Below are 17,493 nucleotides of genomic sequence, written 5' to 3' on the forward strand. Positions count from 1 at the left end.
TTGTAAATTTAAATACATGCCTTTCAATGGATCATGGGAATTCCAGAAAGGGAGAAAAAGCAGACTCTAAAATTGTAGGGTCAGCCTATTCCTGCCATTCAGGCCACATTCAAGCAATTTCACTATTCAAAATTAACCACTTTAGTGAAGGCAGTTGGTTTTACACTTCCTCAGATTTAAAGCTATATAGATCAGTTATTCTCAGATCATACTTTATGAGACATTCTGACATCTTTTACAGGCTAAATACAGAACAAAATCCCTAAACAAAACTCACTTCTTTATGTGAAGTAAACCGTTGCAAACAGCAAAAAATGACTATGGCTTCATTGAGACAACCATATCTTAATAATCCACAAGATGAACAAGGCTTTTGCTCTTCAGGCAAACTATGATTAAACCAGGGATATTCTAATTATTAATAATTCTATGCTTGTCTAACTATGGGGAAATGTGGCTACAGCAGTGTTAGGAATTAGCCAGGCGCCAGGCGGAGGATGTGCATCCACTGGCAGAGGAATAGGAGTGCAGGGGGAGCACACCGCCCCCGGCAGCGCGATCCCAGTGGGGTGCCATTGAGGCTGACCCGCCCCACGCACTGGGTGCCATGCCCCGGCAGGCGACGTGCCACGCCACGCCCCCACCTACACTCTGCCCCCCCCCCCACTGTGTGCATCTGGCTATCAACCACTTGCGACCAAGTGAAGAAGCCTGGTCACCAGGATGGCCCCTGACATCTCCACCATCGGGAGAATTCTATCAGTTATATTTTATCTGCACAATCAGAATGAATTTTAGAAACCAAAAAGTCATACTGAAATTGTCTTGCCCAAAAATGGCAACTAGGCATTCCATTTTTGCAACTGTTACCCTTGCTTAAGGAATCATTTGGCACCTAGCATATATATTTGAGTTTCTAAGTTTGGGCTACAATTGAGGAACAAGCCCAAATCTTAAAACAAATTTCAAACCACAGTTTGCTTATAGTCCACTTGATGGGGGGGGGCAGGATCTTTGCTTGTCTTGAAGCTGGCAATCATAGTTTTCCAGTTCAAAAAAGTGGAAAACTATGACTAGGCACTACTGCATAGCATTCCAGTATACCACAAAGGGATGGATGAAGAGGCTTGCTGTGTATTCATTTTGTATTTTATGTCATGAACCACTTTGTGATCTTCAGATGAAACAGGGTATTCAAATTTTAATAATAATGATGATGATGATGTCAGATCTATAAGGTCCTGTTGACTGTGGAATGTGGAGTTAACTTTTGGTATAAAGGTTAACATCAGTCCATTATACCAGTGTTTTTCAACCACTGTTCCACGGCACACTAGTGTGCCGCGAGATGTTGCCGGGTGTGCCGTGGGAAAAATTGAAAAATTCTAAAGATTTTTTTAAAAAATGTCAAGTTTTCACCCACTAGGCGGGCGCCGGACTGTGTCCTGGGTATGGGGGGGGCTAGGGTTTTTTTACTCCACCCTCGGCCAGCAGGGGCGCTGATTGGCGCTCCTCAGGGGGACACCCTCCACTTTTCTGATGTCCGGGCTGTGATTGGTCCAGACTCCAGCCTGGACCTATCACAGTAGGACATCATCTTCCGACTTCCTTCCCGCCCGAGCACAGTGTGCGCAGCAGCGGAGAGAAGAAGACGTCGTGACTCGAGTCACCAGGAGGACCGGAGCAGGAGGAGACGGATGGAGACCAGGACTTGGCGGGAGTCGGCATTGCAGAGAGACCGCATCCACATCCAGATCCAGACCAGGCCGCAGGTGCAGCGTGAGGTGAGGAGGTCATCTGGAACCAGTCGGTCACGGTCGGATCTGGATTTGGAGGAAACATGAGCAGAAGAGCCCTGACTGATGGATCTGGATGGAGACATGCGCAGAAGAGTGCTGAGTGTGACGGACAGCGGCTATCTGGAGGAGACAAGCGCAGTAAGTACTGAGTGACAGTGAGACAGTGATGGACAAGTTTTTGAAAAGGAAAGAACTGGACTCTGAACAAAATTTGGAGCCAGATGAGAGCCCAAGTATGAGTGGGGATCAAAAGAAAGCAAAGATGGTTAGCTCAAGCAAATTCTCTGGCACAAGGCAATATAGCGAAAGCTATATTTCATTTGGATTTACTTTCACCGGAGATGCAAACAAACCAACTCCACTGTGCATGGTGTGTGGTGAAAAGCTAGCTAACAGTGCTATGGTCCCAAGCAAACTTGAACGCCATCTCCAAACGAAACACCCTTCGCTTCAAAACAAGAATGCGGACTATTTTGTTCGCCTGCGTGAAAACACGGAGAAACAGGCAACTTTCATGAGAAAAACCACAAAGGTAAATGAAAGAGCTCTTAAAGCTAGCTATCAAGTTGCTGAACTTATAACCAAGTCAAAAAAGTCACACACTGTGGCAGAGACATTAATACTTCCCGCCTGCAAAGCCATTGTAGAGGAGATGCTTGGACCTGAAGCAGCTAAGGAAATAGCCAAAGTCCCTCTCTCAGACAACACAATTTCCAGACATATTAATGACATGTCTGCAGACATCGAAAGTGTGGTTTTGGAAAAGATCTGTATCAGTGAGAAATTTGCATTGCAACTTGACGAGTCTACTGATATCAGTGGACATGCTCAACTCTTGGCCAATGTGCGTTTTGTTGATGGTGATGCAATTAGAGAAAACTTCTTTTTTTGCAAGGCATTGCCAGAAAAAAACAACAGGAGAAGAAATTTTTCGGGTCACATCAGAATACCTTGAACAAGGAGGACTTAAGTGGGGAAACTGCACAAGTGTCTGCACCGATGGAGCTGCAGCCATGGCCGGGCACACCAAAGGCTTTGTAAGCAGAGTGAAGGAAAGAAATCCAGATGTGATTGTTACGCATTGTTTTTTACACCGTGAGGCCCTCATAGCCAAGACTTTACCAGCAGACCTAGTTCATGTGTTGGATGATGTTGTGTGCATGGTAAACTTTGTAAAGTCACGACCTGTGAAAAGTCGCATATTTGCAGCTTTGTGTGAGGAGATGGGAGCGAAGCATAAAACCTTGCTGTTTCATACGGAGGTCCGGTGGTTGTCGCGTGGCAAGGTCTTGGTTCGTGTGTATGAGCTGCGGGAGGAACTTAAAGTGTTTCTGACAAATGAGAGGTCAGATTACGCAAAGCTGCTTGCAAGTGATGAGTGGTGTGCAAGGCTGGCATACCTGGCAGATATATTTCATCATCTGAATGAACTGAACACACGAATGCAAGGCCGAAATGAAAACCTGCTTACAAGTACAGATAAAATAAGTGGATTCCGTTCAAAGGTGCAACTCTGCCATCAACAGGTGGAAAGTGGCAATCTTGAAATGTTCACACTCACCAAGCAATGGCAAGGTGTTCACACTGCTGCACTGTGTGAGATAATAGTTAAACATTTAAAAACTCTCGAGGAGAAGTTGTCATTTTATTTCTCTTCAGTCTCCACTGAATGCCTTGACTGGGTTAGGGACCCTTATAGCTCAGCATCAGTTGGTGGAAAGGACATGACTTTACAGGAGCAGGAGGAACTAACTGAACTGAGACAAAATCGTGGTTTCAAGCTAAGATTTGCTGATCTACCTTTGAACAGTTTTTGGTTGGATACTGCCAAGGAGTTCCCCCTTCTGGCAAACAAAGCTATTTTGACATTGCTCCCATTTTCCACTACAGATCTGTGTGAGATGAGCTTTTCAAGCATGATTGCTATAAAAACCAAATACAGAGAGAGACTGAGAGCTGTTGACAAAGAGCTACGTGTGTGTCTTTCTTCGATTCCAGCCAGAATATCAGCTTTTCTTTAGCAAACTTGCAAGTAAGGGGGTCAGATGAAAGGCATCCATCCCTTCCACCAAGTGGGATGGGAATCTGATGAAGCATCTTCTGAGTTGGTGGTCTGAGTCAGATGTGAATGGTTTCACTTCATTTTGTGCCACATTTTCTTGTATATCTGTCTACAGAGGTGCTACAGCCCAGGCATTAGCAGTGGTCTGCTCAGCCAGTCCACCTGAATGTTCTCTGTCCCCTTGACGTGGCTCATTGTCAGGGAGGAAAGATAGCAAGCCTCCTTTTATTGACAGTGACCTGAGTAGGATGACATCCAGTTAGAAGTACAGATGAATCCCTTCCTTACATATTGTATCATGAGTGACCATGACTGTCATGAATATTCTTGATGCTGATGTCAGGCCAAACAGTAAAACACATGTGATCACTGCCACACAAGTACTTTATAGTTTCTTGATCTTTCATTATAATCAACACGACTGGACTGAACTGAACTGCTTTATCAACCCACTCATATATTTGTAGAATGCCAGCACATTGGGGGGGAAACTGAAAAGGATGAGCCAATATGATACAAAAAAGGGTCCAAATTTGCAGACCACTGGATGGATGCTATGGTAGTTTCAAATGCTTCTTCTTGATGCTACCATTGACATAACTGGCAGACATATACCGTAGAAGTCCCTTCCCTGCGTTTTGAAATTAGAAGTCTTCTCCACATTTTCTCTGCCTAAGCCCTCTTAGTGATGAGTTCCCTTGATCCAACACATACTGTAGCATTTTTATAAAGAAACTTTTGCAACGATATCCCCAGAAGGAAGGGCAATCCTGTTCCTTTCCAGTACTGAACACAAGGTTCCTACCTCAGGTGGTCAAGATAGTGGCAGTCACCAGATATTCATCTCCACACATTATCAGATTTTTTTTAGTCAAAACTGTCACTTTCTCCTTCTTTTCCCATCAGCAAACATCTCACTGCTCCAAAGGTCGATACCAAATGCTCTCCATCGTTGGAAACAGACAATATCATAATGCTTGAAATACTATATACTATATACTGCCTCAGCTCAAAAAAGGCTATTGCGAAGTTGGGAAAGTTCAGCAAAAGGCAACTGAAATGATCAAGGAGCTGGGAAAACATTCCTGTGAGGTAACATCACATTTGGAGGGGTTCTAGTTTGGGGGGGGTGTGAGTAAATGGGGAGGGGGCATAATAAAAGATGCATAAAACTCTGCAAGGTGTGGAGAAAGGGAAGAGTGAAGCATGTTCTCAATAATACTAGAACTAAGGGTCATTCAATGAAGCTAAATGTGGGAGGATTGAGGGCAGAAAAAAAGAAATATTTCTTCACACAGAGCATAATTCACTAGCACAACATGCAATGACAGCCACCAAATTAGACAGCTTTAAAACAAGTTTAGACAAATCCATGGAGAATAAAGCTATCATCAGCAACTACCTGTATCTGAAGAAGTGTGCATGCACACGAAAGCTCATACCAAGAACTAACTTACTTGGTCTTTAAGGTGCTACTGGAAGGAATTTTTTTATTTTGTTTTGACTATGGCAGACCAACACGGCTACCTATCTGTATCAGCAACTACCGTTATGGGAGACTATATGGCTCTGTATACCAATGGCTGGAGTGGAGATTAGGAGTAGAAGAATGCTTGTGCACTCATGTCTTGCCTCCAGGCTTTCCACACACATCTGGTTGGCCACTGCAGGAACAAAACGTTGGACTAAATGGACCTTTGTTCATATGTTCCTTTTTAGACCCCATGGCTCCAGGCATAAGTGAGTTAACATTCAACTTCCTCCTCCAGGCACACCTCCCATAGGAAATGGGAAAGTGCTCTAGTGACCCTTGCAATCTCCCATTTCATGATTATTGGGGGGGGGGTTGCCTGGCTACAGTGTTGTTGTTTAGTCGTGTCCGACTCTTCGTGACCCCATGAACCAGAGCACGCCAGGCACTTCTGTCTTCCACTGCCTCTCGCAGTAGCCTGGCTACAGTAGCTCACCTCAAAAAAGCATCATCAACGGAGGACTGGGAGCATCAATTTTTTAAACAATTGGGTCAAGAACTTTCATTCATCATTTTGATTCATCAATTAAAGCTGCAGCCCTAATTTTAAAATAAAGGGTGGCATTCAGCATAACACTAAATGCATGCACATAATGAGGTCCACTCGTGCAACAAGACTCCCCCCCCATAAGGCTGAATGTCACCTAAACCTTTTCTGTGGGTTCCCCCAGCCTTCCAGAGCAAATGGGGGGCACAGGGGGCAGATAGAGGGACGAGAGGAAAGAAGTCCCAGGTGTGCAAGCAAACATCATTCCATGCATGTAACAACTTAGTTGAATATCACCTTTCATTTCCACCAATGAATAACCTTCTTCTCCCCCCCCCCAGGTTTGCGCAGCCATCCCCAAGCTAGAAGAGGGAGATGGAGCGCTCCGCCTCCCTCTTCTGCCTTCAGGGACAGCCTCTCTAGCCTCCGTGGGGCAGCGGCTTGCCCCGCTGTTCCCCGAGCTTGTGGGGCTGGCGATGGGGAGAAGCAAGGTTGCTTCTCCCCCCCGCCAGCCTCCAGACCAGGCCCGGGAATAGCGGGGTGGTAGCGCTCCGCCTCCCCGCTATCCCCCGAGCTTGTGGGGCTGGCGATGGGGAGAAGCAAGCTTGCTTCTTCCCCCCCCCCCCCGCCAGCCTCCAGATCAGGTCCGGGAATAGCAGGGTGGCGGCGCTCCGCCTGCCCGCTAACCCCTGAGCTTGTGGGGCTGGCGATGGGGAGAAGCAAGCTTCCAGATCAGGTCGGGGAATAGCGGGGTGGCGGCGCTGCACCTCCCCGCTGTCCCCCGAGCTTGTTGGCTGCAGGCTGCTGCGCGCAAGCCTTGCGAGCCCGCAGGACCTCCCGCCGGGCTTGCAAGGCTTGCGGATAGCTTCCTGAAGCCTGGAGAGCGAGAGGGGTCGGTGCGCACCAATCCCTCTCGCTCTCCAGGCTTCAGCGAAAGCCTGCATTCGCCCCATAGGACGCACACACATTTCCCCTTCATTTTTGGAGGGGGAAAAGTGCGTCCTATAGAGCGAAAAATACAGTAAGCATGTTTATATTGAAAGTATTAATAATTATGTAGCAACCCTGCATAGAGTAATATAAGCAAACAGTAACCTCTTCCAAGCTCAGGAAAATACAATCCAAAATGTTAATAATGAAGGCAAAAATTGTAACAAGTAATGAATATAAACAAAAACTGTCCTAAGTCTGTGTAAACAGTTGGTAGCTGGATGATGTGACAGCCTGTAGTGATGAAATGGCACTCCATGCAAACTAAATACAAATACATTATTTCAAAACACAAATTTCATCATAATTTGGGAATACATTGTCTCCCTGGAGACAAATCCCATTTGATAGCTTCTGTTGTAACCATATTAATTTAATAATCCAAACAGCTATCACATTATTTCTCACTTTCTCTCTCTCCTACCCTATATACGAAGCTGCCTTTTTTCAAGTCAGACCAGCAACCCATCTGCCCAATACTGCCTACTCCAGTTATGTCCACAACATCTGGAGGTATCATGTTGGCTTACAACCATTATCCACGATCACTGGCCATGGTGGGTGGAGCCAATGAGTTGTAATCCAAAACACCTGGAGGCTGCCATGTTGGATTTCCCTTGTCTACTTTGTCTGGCAGTGGTTTTTAATGGCCACAGGCAGAAATCTTTCCCATCACCTGCTGTTTAATCTTTTTAACCAAAGACGCCAAGGACCGAAACTGAGAAGCATGCAGAGTGTGCACTCTGAGCCTCCCATTCTTCCTACCCTTACTGTATTGATTTAAAAAATTGTTCTTAACATGATCTTATGCATGTTTGCTCCAAAGTAATTCTTACAGACTTCAGTGGTACTTATGCCCAAGGAAGTGGAGAGATTGGAATAGCAAAATTGACTCAACTGCAACTTCCAAGTGCTGTCCACCCACATGCGCAATGAAGAAGCAAGAGTGAGGTCAGTACTATGCATTGAACAGCATGTTTTAAAACACAGCTAGACAACAAAAAGAGGGTACTCTGCTGGAAACAGTCTACTTTTTCATACCCCAAATACAAAATTAGAGTAAGCAGAGAGATGTCACCATAACATCAGAACTTTTGCAGTCAACTGTTCCAAGGGAAAACCAAGTACGTAATCAACAGATAAGTCAGCATCCTCAGGGGCATTTCACCTGCTTTTGTGTTTTCTTTCTGTCAATCTGGCCTTGAGGTAAGAGAGAAATTGAGACTGCCTGGCCAAGGGGTCTCGGGGAAGACAGCAAGAGTAAAAGCGAGCCACCCCTTCCAGAAACAATAATCCCAGAATCTGTTTCTCTCCTGTGACTCAACTGATTTAGAATGAAATAATTCACATCCCTGCCACCACCATCTAAGACAAAAGGAAACTTTCAGGTAGTTGCAGGTGGCAGAAATGAAGGAGCAACTGTCACAAGGAGGTAACAGGAAATATGAGCAGAATTATGGTTGCATGGGCAAATAAAAAGATTTTAAAAGTACAGACAAGTGTGCTGGGTAGCAGGACAAGATGGTAGCCAGTGTATACATTTTAGAAAGTTTCTGTGAGAGATATGACTGATTTTGGAAGCAGAAAGTGAGAAGACCTAGCTGTATCAATGAACGGCCCAAGAGAATATAGGCCGCCTTCTTATGCAACTTTAGGTGAGAGTTTAGCCCCCAAAACATGGTAGGACTTTCTTCTAAGTAAACATTCATAAGTTGGCACTGAAAACAAGAGACCAACAGGTTGCTTTCTTTGCGTGCAGAAATACAGATCACTCACAGATAGGAGAAACCACTTTTAAGACCTCAAGATGATAAGCACACTTTCAGGTACTGCCTCATTGGTCATCAAGACCATGAACAGACCCTACATGGCTATTTATCTTAATGACTTGAAGGATTTAAGAGTCATGAGACAATCAAGAGGAGGCAACCAAGCTACTGAAGACCAGCAGAGATGTGTGCCACTCCTTGCAATGTCTCCTAATGTGAGAATAATCTAAAGTGACCTGTTTTAAAGTGGCAACAGTAATGTCTATCCCAAGTAAGACACAGGAGGAAAGCCTATTTTCATTCAGTCACATTCAGTGTGAAAAAGAGTGCAAAGAAATTTTGAATTATTATTATTATTTATTGAATTTATATACTGCCCTATACCCGGAGGTCTCAGGGCAGAAAATATCAACCTAAAAATGAATGATAGTATTATAATATATAAAACAGGTATGAGTAAGAAAATAATTTAATGTGGAGTGTATGAAGACTCAGAGATTCAATTGGATCATTCAAATTATATTACTGAAGAGACATTATGACTTTATGCACTGAAAACTACTCATCCCTACCAATTACATGAATGTGTTGAATAGTGACATTTCACGTGGTTTTCATTCCTCTTTTTGTAACAATGAGTGTAGTGGCAGCATTTACACTTAGGAAGGCCACAATGCTTATTACATTTTCCTAGCTGTAACCTCCACTGAACACAATGGCCAGAATTGGATTATTTATATCCTGTATTGCTGAAATACGAATGAGACTTCTGGACACACATACAACCACTTTGTGCAAGACAGCAAACAAATTAGGAAGTTTTCAGTTAACCACGGTTTCCTATTTTGCCAAAGTAGGAGTTGCCTTTGAAGACTGTTCAGAAACTGCAATGGGCGCAGAATCTGGCAACCAAATTGCTGACCAGACAGTCTGAATATGTAACACCAGTTCTAGCACAACTGCACAGGCTTCTAATTAGTTTCCAGGATCAATTCAAGATGCTAGTTTTGACCTGTCAACCCTTATGCAGCACAGGACCCCAATACCTCAGGGGGCACCTCTCTTCACATGAAGTAACACAGATTCTATGCTCATAATCCAAGGCCCTTCTCTATGTGTCTTGTCCGAGGGAAGTGAAGAGGGTAGCAACATGGGAACTGGGCTTCTTAACAGTTGCTTCCCATTTACAGAACACTCTCCCCAGGGAAGCACACCTGGTGCCATCATTAGCCATTTTTAGGCATCATGCAAAAAACTCTTTTCCATTGGGCTTTTGACTTTTAATTATCTGTGCCCCCCTTCAGTGGATTGGATGTCTTACTCCCTAGCTTTTACTCCATTTCAGTTGTACGTTGCTTTTAATGTATGCTTTAAGTGACTTTTTGGGTTTTTTAAAAAGTGACCTATAAGTTCAAATCAGAATAAGATGCTTTCTAACAAGGGGGGTGCATGCACAACCGTAAGGCTCCTTCATATGCATTCATAAGCAGAGATGTAAGACTATACAATCATAGCCAGTGGATCTTGCTTTCAATAAAACATGCACAGGATTGCTCTGCATTGACTTTGTGGTAAGCAACACTCCTACATTTATGAAAAGCTTTTGTTACAGAAAAGAACATTATCCACAATATAAAGTAATATACTATCAGTATATACAGTATTTTTAAGACAATCCATTTTATACCAAATCAATAGTAGAAATTGCAGAAACAGCTAATTAAATGCATATTGCACATAGGAGAAATAGATCTATTCCCTTGGTTTATTAACAGACAAAAGGGCGCTTTTAATTTATTTACAGAATATATGCTGATTTGTTTCTGCAAACCTAATTTTAAAACATTTAAGCCTTTCTGTTACCAAATATATATCTTAAAAAAATTAGTGGCACCAAATCAGATTTAGACTGGCCTGAGTTCTTTTGAGATTGCTTCCTTTGTTTGACTCCTTGTTTGTAAAATTTTAAAACTGCAAGCAATTTAAATTTTTCAGTTTTTTTTCATGTAGATTGGCTTCTACTTTATAATGTGGGGACTCGTATAGACTGCTCAGGATTCACTTAAAACTTTATGCCAGACAAAGAATCTTAGCCACAGAATTTGGATATTTGATTCTGGATATGTGAATTATGTGAACTTTCAGATCTGTCATTTGGTAGGAATTATCAGTAGTTTTGTATGTATTTTGGGACTTGGTATTACTATTATTCTTAATGATCCTGGGTATTAGGGCCATGCGAATTATCAGAACAATCTTAAATACATAATTGCATTGTTTGGTCTGACATTTATTTGAGGTTCAAATCAACACACACAACTGCCATTCACCTTAGAAAACATGCCTCCAACTAAAACCTAAGTGATCTGGTTGAAGACTCAAAAAGGAAACCTATTCTGATTCAGTCATAGAGTGACTACAAAGAAATCTTGAATGGTAATCCACATTTTATGTATTGTATTGCTGCCGTAGTCGAAACAAAATGAAAAAAATCCTTCGGGTAGCACCTTAAGAGGCCAACTAAGTTTGTTATTGGTATGAGCTTTTGTGTGCATGCACGCTTCTTCAGATACCATATCTTGCTGACTGACTGTATAAAGCGTAAGAGGTAATGAGAATTTTACAGAGAAGATCCATGGTACATGGAAAGCCCTTACCTTCTATATAAATCTCATCAAGGAAAACGGAGAACAACTAACTGACGAAGTGGTAAAGAAAAATAGGTAGGAGCCAGATATATCAAAAATAAGGACCAAGGCAGATCTGCCATAGGATGGCTAGGGAAGGATTGCCCATGCATTGACACCAGTAAAATCCTGCAACGAAAATGCTGCAGTGTTGAGTGCTTCTGTTCAGCCATTCCATTCTGCCACTCCATCATGTCCCACAGTCAGTTCACATTCTGCACCAAGTATGCTTAGACTTCAATGGTTTGAGGGCTTTCCCCAACTTCATGGGAGGGGTTGGAGGGGACTAGACACACAGATGTCAGATCCCAACTAAAATAAAAGCTTGGATTTCTACATTGATTTCTATGTGCAGTTCTCCCATAGACATTTAAAAATAGCTTCTTATTGTGAACCAGGAAATGACCTCCCCAAACAATGAGACTGTTTTCTATAACCTTTATTTATTTAGAACCATCGAGCTAGAAAAGACCTCAAAGGTCATCTGGTCCAAATCCCTGCTGGTGCAGGAAAACCCATTGCTACAGCATACATCTTTGTGTTTCTTCCTTGACCCTCCTTTTCCAGTCATTCCATTTCCCTTCCCACCCATTTTTTCCTTCTCTATGGTCAATCAGCATTCCATGGGTACTGAGCAAACACAAGACTCATTGGGCTGTTTTTTGGAGGGGGATACACAAGTACTCAATCTCAGCTAATGTATTGGATTTCTTTATCTCATCTCTCTGAGCAGCTCTCAAACCCAGTTTTCAAATTTCCCTCACTCCTCAAGTCAGTCAGCATTCCATAGACATTGAGCATCTTCGGTCTTCATTAGATTGTTTTGGGAGGTGGAGAAGGGATGAGGGTTTTTTCTAAAGATTTGTTTATGCTTCTGCAAACCTTCGTTTCCCCAAATCTGTTCATACCTCCCTCTCCTGTGTTGTCATTTTGGCTATGTAAGCAACAGCAGTCAAAGAACAGAATTGTAACTAAAATATAGGATTATGGCACAAATGAAAGTTATTTTCCTCATTCTTAAACAAGAACTGAAATAGAAAGGCACAGGTCAAACCATGCTATGCTTTGATCAGCCTAGTAGGTGACGGAGCAAGTGGGATGTTCCTCTCTTTAGAACTAAAGGCAAATACTGTATCAAAAGGTGGAGTAGTCCAATTTCACCTGAAGACAGAGCTAGATATATCCCAAGGCCCTCATATTATCTGGTGTCAAAAGTGATATAAAGTGTTACTCTTTTCTACCTCAAAAACCACTGATTTCTGCATGGGGTGAAATCAATTAGTAACAGCCAGATCCACAAAATCTGTTAGCCAATAGGTTTTAACAGATTTAGACCCTCCAATGTAGCCTCAATTTGACAGTGCTTCCAAGTTCTTCTAGATAAAAGGCACTAAAAGAATAAAGAAATAACCTTAAACTCAGAGAGAGTCAAGTGCAGACTCACTAGGATGCTCAACAATATACAAATCCCATTCTGCTTTAAATTAAAATACCACTAAGATTTGTGGTGCCCACTAATAACTGAATAACTTGATTAAACATTACAGTCCAGGTTATCACTTAGGTTAATCTTTTAAAAAATATATATATTTGAAGAATGTCACAAATTAATTACATAGCAAATTTTAAAAAAATATATATTAAAGCAAGTGTTAAAAAAAATTGCATGTGGCAATTTAAAGAGGCATCCATCACAACCTGGGCTGCTCAAACAGTTAAAAAATCTTTCTTACTAATAGAACTATTAGTTTGTTGATATGCTAAGTATCATCAATGGGGGGGGGGCATCAATGGATGGCATCTCTCTGCCACAAGGATGGGGAACCACTCCAGACTGGTGAACCAGATTTTTATTATCCCCGCCCCGCCCCCTCTGCACAGGCCAAGTTTGACAGGTAGCCCACCTGTCAATAACACGAGGTGACCTTTTTTTGCCTGCTATTTTGCACAGCACTTTGAGCAAAATTCTGAAAATATGACAATTGGCTGATTGTTGGATCTTCCAAAACCCATTTCAAAGCAGCACAGAAAATAGCACTTTAGAATTCTTCAGAAGCCACACTGAGACTGCTAGCTTGCCCTGCACTGTGAAAGAGCCTTGGCAAGCACTGCCAATGAGCTAATCAGTAATGCCTGCAAACACCCCTTCTGCCAAGCCCCGCCCTTACCTGCCCCAGACCTGACATCATACATGACATCAGGTTAGGGCAGGTGGACGTGACTTAGTTGAAATAGCCTGATGGGCAAAATGTGAAAGGCCTGCCAGGCATAATTAGACCCACAGGCCAAAGGTTTCCCAGTACTGCTCTATCACAGAAATGCAGAACAAACAACCAGGACAAGAATTATGGCAAGGAAGGTTAGACACCCCTGATCCTGATTTTTCACTAGGAATGACTTATGTACAAACCCCAGCCTGCATTACTGTGATGAGATATACAGGGAACCTCACGTTTGCCTTATGTATAGTTTTACCCAGAGAATTTTAATACAGCACTGTGAAATTTGAAACAATCTTGAAAATCAATATGTAACTTACGATGCAATCTAGGAGTTGGAAACCTGTGACCTTCCAGATGTTGTTGGATTTTGTAAATCACTTAGAGGTTTTATTTATAACCAAGCAGTATATAAATTCTGTTAAGTACATTCCGATTCAAATCAGCCCCAGCCAGCATGGCTGTTGTCGGGGATGATGGGAGGTGTGGCTCAGTAACATTATGCAGGGTCACAAGTTCTCCATCTCTCTTAGATGTGTCAAATAGGGTTTACTTCTGACTAGACACATACAGTACAGGACTGACTGTTACTGTCATGTTGTTCTAGGATTCCAAATAAATAATATAGCAACTCTAAAAAACCAACATTACATCTCTGCAAACTGATTAATAATAGTTAAAAAAAATATGTGTAATTCTAAAATTTGTGGTCAACTAACATTTCTTCCAAGAATACCTCAAAACTGATCAAAGAATCACCCACAGAATTATAAATGAACACTTCCAAGTCTTAATATGCTGTGTTGTCACACAGTTAAAAGTTATGTGGTCAACAAAGCTTTGATGAATGGGCTGCAACCTCTCAATTCTTTTTACATGAGAATAAGTAAAACACAGGCAATGTGTCTAGTATTTCTGGAATAAGTAAGTTCTGTAACACCAAAAGTATATTATCTAAAGCACCCAACATGTGCCAATTATATTCTACATTTTTACAAGTACTACTGACACTCAAGGCATTAAATTAAGACTGTTTACAACTTGAACCCGTGGCCCAGGTCTCCGTAACTCATAACCAATCAAACAAAAAAACCAGGAGCCTGATAAACATGTTGTGCTTGTTGCATGGTCCTTCAAGAACTGCAGGGCTGTCAGGCACCTGGCAGTCTGGTGAGCTTTTTTTGGCTTGGTTCTGAAGGCCGCCTCCTCCTCCTCTCCAACATTCTTAAACATTTAATTGCTGTGACAAACATTTCAGAAATTAATGAATAAATATTCCATAAAATTTCTGCCAAACAATAATCCTTAATACAAGGCCATATTATTGCATGGTCAGATAAAATCCCAAGCCAGTGTTTTTAGGACTGCAGCCTTGGGGTTGGGAAGGGACTTTTTCAGGTCCATAAAAAGGTAGCCAGATTAGAGCCTTATTATAAAATCCATGTCCTACAATGGAGCTAACCACAAAGTCCTTTTAGATACAAGCTATATCCATAACTACGAGTTCTTTGAAAGCAGCTGGATTAAAACAAATTTGAAGTTCTATTTGTAGTAAGTTTTACAATACCACACACATTTTGATTTAAACGATTCGAGAACTGATAGTTCACCAGGAAGTTCCATTAGCTATAGGCATAAAGAAATCAATCATTGTTCAGGTGTATGAAACAGTGGTGTATAAGATCAAATGGAACCACGGCCCTCGCCATTAGAAGGCACCCCTCAAAATAAAGGCAAAAAATATAAGAAAACCTGAAATAATATGAAGAGAGTCGATCCACATCTAATCCCTTCTTAAAGGTTGTGTGAACAAAGTAAATCCATCCTTGACAAAAGCCACTATGCAGATCCGAAGTATCACTACACAGAGGGATCTAGCAGAAGCACCAAGCAATTGTACTTTAGGTTGGGAGGAAATGCAGAGAATCCCAGGCTGGCTTTTTATTCTAAATGGAGGGCGGAGGGTGGGCCTAGGCGGGGTGGGGGTGGGGAGAGGAGGGCGCCCGGAGGAAAGAAAGGAAGGAAGGAAGGAAGGAAGGAAGGAAGGAAGGAAGGAAGGAAGGAAGGAAAAAAAGAAAGAGCTGCCTCGTCAAGAGCCGCCACCAGGCCTCCTCCGGCTCGGACACTAAGGGACCAAGAGGAATCCGAGGCATCCGCTGAGAGATGCGACGTTTGGGGGAGAGACAGACCCGCGGATATTTGTGCAAATCAATACTCACGGCTAACTTTCATGCTGCCAAAGGCCGAGGGCTGCTGCACCGGCTTGCAGCTTTCCGCAAAGGAGGTGGTTCTCGGCCGCCCGGACATGGTGCCTCGCCTGGCCGCCGCCCCCCCCCCCCGCGCTCGCCGGATCAACTCCCCGCCGCTCCCGGGCGCTCCGTCTCCTCCTCCTCCTCCTCAGGGGCCGAAAGGGAAGGGGCAAGGCGGCGGCGGCGGCGGGCGGGCGCGCAGAGCCAGGCTCTCCCGCTCCCGCCCCCCTTCAAAGTACCAATAGGGGGGGCTCCCCCTCAAAAAGACCGTCTCTCCCCCCCCCCCTTATCGCCAGGGGGCCGCCATCCTCGGCCTTCTTCCTTCCTTCCTTCCTTCCTTCCTTCCCGGCGGCGGCGGCGGCGGCCCAACCCTGCCCGCTCCAGTCGTCGCCGCCCCCCGAGGGCCAGAGAGAAGAGGAGCCGGCCTTGCTCGGGGGCGCCGCTCCTCCCGTCCTTCCTCGGCGGAAAGTCAGTCACATGAGGCGGCGGCGGCGGCGGGAAAAAAGAGGCGCCCCCCCCTCCTTCTTCTTCTCCCCGGGAGACGCGGGGAAAAGGGCGGACTCTTGCTGGCCCCTCCGCCTGGCGGAGGAATACGAGGCGGCGGCGGGGAAGGAGGAGAAGATGCGGAGCGCGGGCCCCGAAGGCGGCGGGGTCGTGTGAGGAGCTGCTCCGGGCTGCCTTTCTCCTCCCTCAGCGCGGACACGGGCCGGGCCTGGCGCTGCTTCTCCTCATAGCGCCCGCCAGGCGGGCGAGCGGAGGCCGGAGGGGAGGCGGAGGAGGAGGAGGGCGCTGCAGTGCGGCGGGCGGGCGGCGGCGGCGGCGGCGGGGCGGGCCATGGCGCTGCTGCTGCTGCTCCTCCCGGCCCGGCCGGCTGAGGCGGAGGGTCGCGCTCGGCGCCGCCTTTCGGCCGGAGCTCCTTTGTCCGCTGCGCGCTGTGGGGCCGTGGCGGTTCCTCCTTCGCTATTTGCTTCCGTACTCTCTGGGCTGCTAGGGCTGGCCGCGCTTACGCAGCCTTCCTAAGTGCCCTTCGAGAATGCCGAAACGAGCGTCCCGTTCCGAAAGGCGCCGCTGCGCTTTCTTCCATACTACACCAAAAAAGGGGGAGGAGGGAGGGGAAGCAGCCTGCTCACGCTTACGCAACCCGCCTAAGTGTGCTCCGTGAATGCCAAACCGAATGGCCGAAGCTGGCGAGACCCGAAAGGATTCGGGCCGCCAATCCTCGAGAGCTGCCGCGGAATGCCCGCCCTCCTGGCACTACCTCGCCACAAATGAGCGACGGCGAAAGGAAACTTCCCCCGCTCCGCCAGTGCGGCCAATCACATATCAGGTACGAAAACAACCCAAGGGTGTACCCGTCCCTTCCCTTTCGGGATCCAATAGGAAGCCGGTGTCCCTAAATTGTCGCTGCGGCAGAGCCAATGAGACGACAGGATGTTTCCCACGACAGTGGGACGGGCCCGGAGACCGTCTGATGCAAAATGGGTGGGGCCTCAGGCCAGCGCGGCTCCACCCTGCGCAGCTGCTTCAGCGCAGAAGAAGGGAAAAGAAAAAGCCTCACCCGGCTTGGGCGGAGACTTGGCTTGGGCTGGATTCAGATTGGCTCTTCGCGCCTGAAGTGCTCTTTTGTGATTGGGCAGCCGCGCTGAGGCGGTCTGGGAACACCAACCAGCTTCCTTTCCGGCCGGCTGTGCGCCTCTGAC

At 45.0% G+C, this 17,493-nt stretch overlaps 1 protein-coding gene across 2 annotated transcripts in view; it reads right to left on the minus strand.

Annotated features, from left to right (window-relative positions):
* The window catches only part of GSK3B (glycogen synthase kinase 3 beta), a 66,468-nt gene extending 50,557 nt beyond the window's left edge, over positions 1–15,911 (minus strand). The window contains exon 1 of one of the 2 annotated variants that reach the window (XM_079960308.1): positions 15,764–15,911. In XM_079960308.1, coding sequence (XP_079816434.1) covers positions 15,764–15,851 — 88 coding nt within the window. In that variant the 5' untranslated portion in view covers positions 15,852–15,911. The remainder of the gene's footprint in view (positions 1–15,763) is intronic. The other variant, XM_079960309.1, reaches the window with a different exon arrangement.
* Between the last annotated feature and the right edge of the window lie 1,582 nt (positions 15,912–17,493).

This window comes from Podarcis cretensis (assembly GCF_951804945.1).
Source record: "Podarcis cretensis genome assembly, chromosome: 17".
Taxonomy (NCBI): domain Eukaryota; kingdom Metazoa; phylum Chordata; class Lepidosauria; order Squamata; family Lacertidae; genus Podarcis; species Podarcis cretensis.